Source organism: Dermacentor variabilis, chromosome 10 (assembly GCF_050947875.1).
Source record: "Dermacentor variabilis isolate Ectoservices chromosome 10, ASM5094787v1, whole genome shotgun sequence".
In the NCBI taxonomy this organism is placed as follows: domain Eukaryota; kingdom Metazoa; phylum Arthropoda; class Arachnida; order Ixodida; family Ixodidae; genus Dermacentor; species Dermacentor variabilis.
The window spans coordinates 20,577,249-20,583,248 of record NC_134577.1 but is presented as its reverse complement, the minus strand read 5'-3'; the positions used below and the strand labels follow the sequence as shown (position 1 = coordinate 20,583,248).

The 6,000-nt window shown below is 42.9% G+C and overlaps 1 protein-coding gene across 9 annotated transcripts in view; it reads right to left on the bottom strand.

Moving 5' to 3' along the window:
- Positions 1-1,675: 1,675 nt before the first annotated feature.
- The window catches only part of LOC142560092 (kinesin-like protein KIF2A), a 47,823-nt gene continuing 43,498 nt past the window's right edge, over positions 1,676-6,000 (bottom strand). For all 9 annotated transcript variants that reach the window (XM_075671897.1, XM_075671899.1, XM_075671902.1 and 6 more), the window contains 3 exons: positions 5,091-5,163; positions 3,806-3,868; positions 1,676-2,400 (listed from right to left, as the gene is read on the bottom strand). In XM_075671897.1, the coding sequence (XP_075528012.1) occupies positions 2,324-2,400; positions 3,806-3,868; positions 5,091-5,163 (213 nt within the window). In that variant the 3' untranslated portion in view covers positions 1,676-2,323. The remainder of the gene's footprint in view (positions 2,401-3,805; positions 3,869-5,090; positions 5,164-6,000) is intronic.

Genomic DNA, 6,000 nt, shown 5'->3' with positions numbered 1-6,000 from the left:
TAAAAAATGCACAGCAGATAAAATGTCTTCAGAAAAAATTTCAAATGGAGTCTGTCTGACATTCTCAAATACGAATAAAAAGGAGATGTATACAGAACGAAATATTTTCGAAGAAGAACTATTTCTATCAAGTGATAGCAAGCTCAGTGGCATGAAGCCCGAACTTTGTCACAATCTAGATTCTCTCAACTTGTAAATCAACCTCAACTGTCCCGACATACTCGCAGCTTGGGCACAACACCTTAGTGCTGTGTTTCACTGCTGTAAACAGTTTATTTTGGTTTGGATGAGAGACACCTATATCTCGGCATCAGCTAACACTGTTTTTTGAGCTTAAGTTCCTTCAAAACTGCGGCAGCACGCTTCCTTTCCCATTCATTCCTCAATGCGTAGGTCCTTTCTGGTCTTGTCCTTCCGCCACTCGTTCGCCCCACGGACAATTTGAAGCATCTTCTTGGTCAGTTGCACAGACCACGTCCGATTGTTCGAACTGCCTAGGGGCAAAGCGTCCGAAAAATCGGCGAGTGGGAAAAAATAAATGCATGTCATTTACTGCCCTTAGGGGCTAAAACCGCCACAGGCACATTTGAGAACTCTCTGAAGGCCTGTAGGTACACGTATTAGGCATATTGGTGCTCGTACTGCGACAGGAAATGCCGGGTGCACGCGTGTATAATTAAGGAATACATACTGTGTCCCGTGGCAATAGGCACTTCCCACACTTATGCTTCACTGCAATACTTTTGTGTATGCTTCACCAAGTAACATTTCTGTATCAAGGCAAAGCTGACTTTTGGGAACCGGCATTATGCAATGCACCGTGCTTTCCAAGCTTCTAAACAAATCGCGAGGACCACAAAGAGTCCATGCCATTGCTGACAGCAGCGGGTTCTTTCAATAAAAAACACGGTACCCAACGACAAGAAGCTTCATAGCAAACATCGAACCAGTTAGGCCAAACATTGCCGCAGTAGTGCGGCTGCCAGCGGATCTGTGTGCGAGAGCGCCGGTTCGAGGCGGTGAGGTAATAAAATGGCAGCAGTGGTGGCTTTGATTAATGCCGTTTCGGATCTGCGGTCACTGCAAAAAGTCCGGAAAATTGGACGGCAAAGAGTTCTTGCGTCAGAAAATTTCGGACATTCTGATACATTGACTATGGGGTACGTGGTGGCTGTGCCGTGAAGCCGTCCAAATTATCGGGAATCCGGGAAGTCGTTCGTTGACTGTGTCGACTGTGTTCGACGACAGGGCATCAAAGACTATTCATTACGATTCCCGTCTGTACTAGAGCCAGCATTACCGCGACTTTCGACCCTTTCAATAATATTACAGCTAATTTTCCCTGATAGAGGCACAAATTCCCCGAGTTTTTCCAGACTACTTAAAATCCCCGAGAATTCTCGGTTTTCCCGGTTGGTAGACACCCTGCAAATACTAACAAAAATGTTTTCACTACTAACAAGAACATTTTCCCATAGCTACCATACAGCTACAGCTTTAAGGCCACGAAGCCAGGTTCAGGAAAGTGGGTGAAGAACTGCTATTGCATGTAAAAATCGTCCACGGTGAATGCATGCAAACAGTTAATGTGAACAATGTATTCCGTGCGACCGTTGTTACTGAACAGTCGGGTCTAGGGCTATGCCGGCCCCGAAAAAAAAATTCTTCAAATATAATGTATAGCATATGTATTCACTTTTAATGCCAGATTGGGACTTTCAGTCACCGACACCAAAACAATCCAGGTCAAGGCATACTACTATTGCAGCTATTACAAGCAATGCAGTTGTAAAGTGGTCAATAAAATCAGGCTGCCCGAGGTTTGCTGGCCAGAAATGCGAATGTTGCGCTCCGAGAAAATTTATTGACTTTTCCATTGCACATATGCACTGCATTGGAAGGCCATTAAAGGAAAGGAGTAAAAAAAAAAAAAGAACATACAAACACTCAGTGTTTATGAAACTAAACAAAAATAATAAAAACTAAGTGTGGAGAGGTGGGGTGTCGGCTGAACATTGTTTAAAAGTCTAGCTTATGTACAGGGGATTACAAACAAAAATAAGCAGTCAGTACAGTTAAAACATGTGTACAAATATATTACACACAACAACATAGTTGTGGTCTATCAAGTGGTCAGCAAAAAAAGAAAAAAAAAAGTACAGCACCAAGCCATGCCTGCCCATTCACTATGTACAGGGTTGAGGGCAGCACTGGTCTTCACAGATGTGGGTGAAATGGCTAAAAAAAAAAAAAAGCTGGCGAGGAAAGTTGGCGAGGCAAGAAAGAAGCAAATAACATTGGTCAGTGCTGTGCCCATTTGGATTCACTTTACAGGCCGCTTGATGTTCATGCTCATTTTTTCCTCCTCGGCCAAGTGCTGTTGGAATCCAGTCACCTTTTCTGTAGGAGAGATGATCGGAACAGTACGTGATCAGACAAGGCATCAACAAGGAACAGTTCCTGCACACTACTGTGCCTTAAAGGAATTGCGAGATTCTAGATACTGAGGAAAAAAAGCAATATTACTCTACGAGAAGTGTTCACCGCTAGATAGAGGATGAATAAAGGAGTACAGTACGCCAATTGATGCAGCATTAATTAAAAAATTCGATGCAGTGAAAATTCTAAACTTTCGTGTCAGCAAATTTTGAGCAGTATGGCTAGTTTTCCAACAAATGTGGCATCAAGCCATCCACACAGTTACACGGTATCAGCGAATCTATGGCTCAAGTCTCATCTATAAAATGAAAAGGGTTTTCATTATTTTCCTTAGTTCCTTGACACCAGAAAAACAGGCACCAGTTGCTTTAGATGGAGGAGATGCGACAGGCTTTGAATCTGTAGGGCAACAATTCCAACTGATTCAGCATCAGACTAAGACGCGTGCAGTCCAAACATCAAGCCCCCAACTAAAACAACTCTGCTCGTCATAACATCTACCTCTACTGTCGCCGATGTGATGCCCTACCACAATGCTTTCACAGGTTGCCTGCATCCACTACAGACAGCTGTCAGTCCTCGTAAAGTTATGCATACATTTTTTTGTTCTTCCAGTCCAATTTTGCACTGCATCAAGTTAAATTATTGGGTTTTACGTGCCAGAGTCACAATTTGATTATGAGGCAACTCTTAGTGGTGGACTCTGGAAATTTGGCCCACCTGGGGTTCTTTAATGTGAACCTAAACCGAAGCACACTGGTTCTTTCACATTTCGCCTCAATCAAAACGTGGCCGCTGTGGCCGGGATTCTATCCTGTGACCTCGTGCTTAGCAGCGCAACACCATAGCCACTAAGCAACCACGGCGGGTTTTTTCACTGCGTCATCATTGTTATCAAGTTATCGCTAGCTGCAAGGTCAAGATATGCCTACTGTATCCATAAGTTCTTGTTGTCAATTCTATAGTGAAAGAAACTCTTCTAATGAGATTGCACATGCAACACAAACATTGCTGCAAGTTCTTGGATGTACACAAGCACCAGTTATTGCTATGGGATGTGCAGCGACGCATGTATAGGTGATGGACATACTTTACCAGAGAGTTTAGAAGCGACGACCGACGACTGTGCTGGCCGCTATTGCAATACCGAGTGTTGCTCATCTTTCCGAGCATACAAACTCGCCCGATAATAGTTACAGTCTTGACTCACCACTGGCAGAGTCAATTCTTCACCAACACTACAATGTGACAACATAAGTAGACTGTGTGCCGACCATGCAGCTGCAAGGGCCAAAATATTAACAGGCTGCTTTCTGGTGGTGCTGCAACAGTAGTGCAATGGACAGCAACAAATGTAGGAACTAACCATTGAACTTTGAGAGGACCTCCATTTTCTCGGCGAGCAAATCCTTCAGCTTCTGCACGTACACTGCATGAAAGGCCGAGAATACATAGAGATATCGAAGGGTTACCAAAGAAGAGACACTAACAGAATTCTTCCCTAGTTAATTTACAAACACTCAGTTATGATCAGATGTGGCTGGAAGTTTGTTTTTTTTTGGAATTCGGAAATTGAGAATGTTCAAGGACCAAAAAATAATGTGCCTGGAGCGTTTATATAATAGTCATCAAAACAAAACAAAGGCCAGGAACAAAAGATGCTGACTGTGCCTGGCTTGGTCACTGAGCTCATATGTTCTATACATGAAGATAACAGCAACAAGCAGCATATATGAAACATTTTAGCCTATGCATTAGGCAGGAACTAAATTCATTTAGTAGCAATAAAATACAAAGTAAAGAATTCATCAAGTGATGCTTAACAAGACAAAAGCCATTAGGGCTTAATCTCCGATCAAAACATATCTGCACTGCACACACGCACAAATTTACAATACCTACAACACTTAGCAAACTTCAACATACAACACAAAAGAATACTGATCAGAGCTTAATTGTGAATCATTAAAGTGCACTAATTTTGGCAATGCAAGTGGATTATTTTTGTATGCACATTAGGACGATTGCCTGATCTGCTGTCACTGACGTCGCAATAAGGACAAATATTTGACAGTAACAGCAACATATTAGATTATGACAAGAGCTAAGGCTCGTACAGGCAGTATAAATAGCACTGAAAACTCTCTCACTAACTGAAAACGCTTGGTTTCACATGCCCAAAGAGGAACAGAATACACTTGACCACAAGCACTACTGGTCACAAAGCTGGCACGACGAGGGACAGCGGCAGCAAAGAATTGTGCTTGTTCCGAAGTGAACATTCTGTTTGGCCTCTTAACAATTTCACTAAGCTGTGCCTCCGAAACTTGGCAGATTACACGATCCGGGCATGCATGACAGCAGACCAAACCACTAACACACACCCCACTTGCGGAAGACTGATTGCTATCACAGTAATATTCTTTGATACAGAATCTCTTGCAAAACACCTGCACCACGTTTCTCAACTGCGACGTGCAGATTTTTTCAACACTAACTGCTTACTCTGTGCTACTTGCCTATGTAGACATTCAAGCCTGGTGCTTCAACACAAAGCTGGCTTTCAGTTGCGGCATTAAGTTTTATTTAGGGATATACAGCATATAGAGCAGCTAGCTATCAGGAAAACCCCAGCATCATGGCATGCTTACAGTCAAGGTCATAGTCCACTTCATTGGTCATGGTGAGGAGGTCCATGTCCTGGTGCACCCATGCTTGGCTGGCCTGCAAATGGGTAGAAATGCAGCACGTTGTTTCAATGCAGAATAAGCCTTTAAAGGGGGCAGGGGAAGCTGCACTTAAAGGCTGTAAATTGGCCCAAAATGTTATTTCCAGCTTTGTCATTTTTGCGTAGCTTTTTAATTTCCATAAGGTCAATTTCATAAGATTTCAAGATTCTTCATTTCCATAAAGATGCTTTGAAACGCATACACAAAGTGGGAAGTACGTCATGTGACAAGCTACATCCGCAGCAGTCGTCAATGTACTATGAAGCCTCTTAGATACATTTTACATACCACAAAGAGTAGTCTCCGACAATGGAAAAACCTTTATTTCTAGCGAGATAAAGTAGTGCTACGCGTCAAATGGCACACAGGCCATAACATCAACAGCGTACCATCCTGCAACAAATCGACAAGGAGAATACCATGCAGCAGAACTGAGGAGATAACTCATAACGGATACTACTTGGATCATGTAGCGAAGACTTGCGACAGAAAAAGAAAAAAAAATGTTTAATTTGGAAAATGTGATAATTCAAGCTCGTCCTCTGGTCCCGGCAGGCATATGCATTATTCAGTGCAATCGAATTCATAAACGCGGATGTATCTGGCAGCATATGAATTATTTTGGATAACTCTCAAAGCTCGGCGAGTGCGGAGTACCACAAAAGAGCAAAAAGAATGCATAGTGTCCAACTGAAACAAAGCGGTGGACATATGACGATTTGTTGGCGATCAGCTCACTGGTGAAAAAATAGAGCACGTTTCAGATCAAAGCGCATCACGGTCGGGTTGCAAAAGGAATTGCGCGGCCTCTGATGCCACAAGAACCAATCAG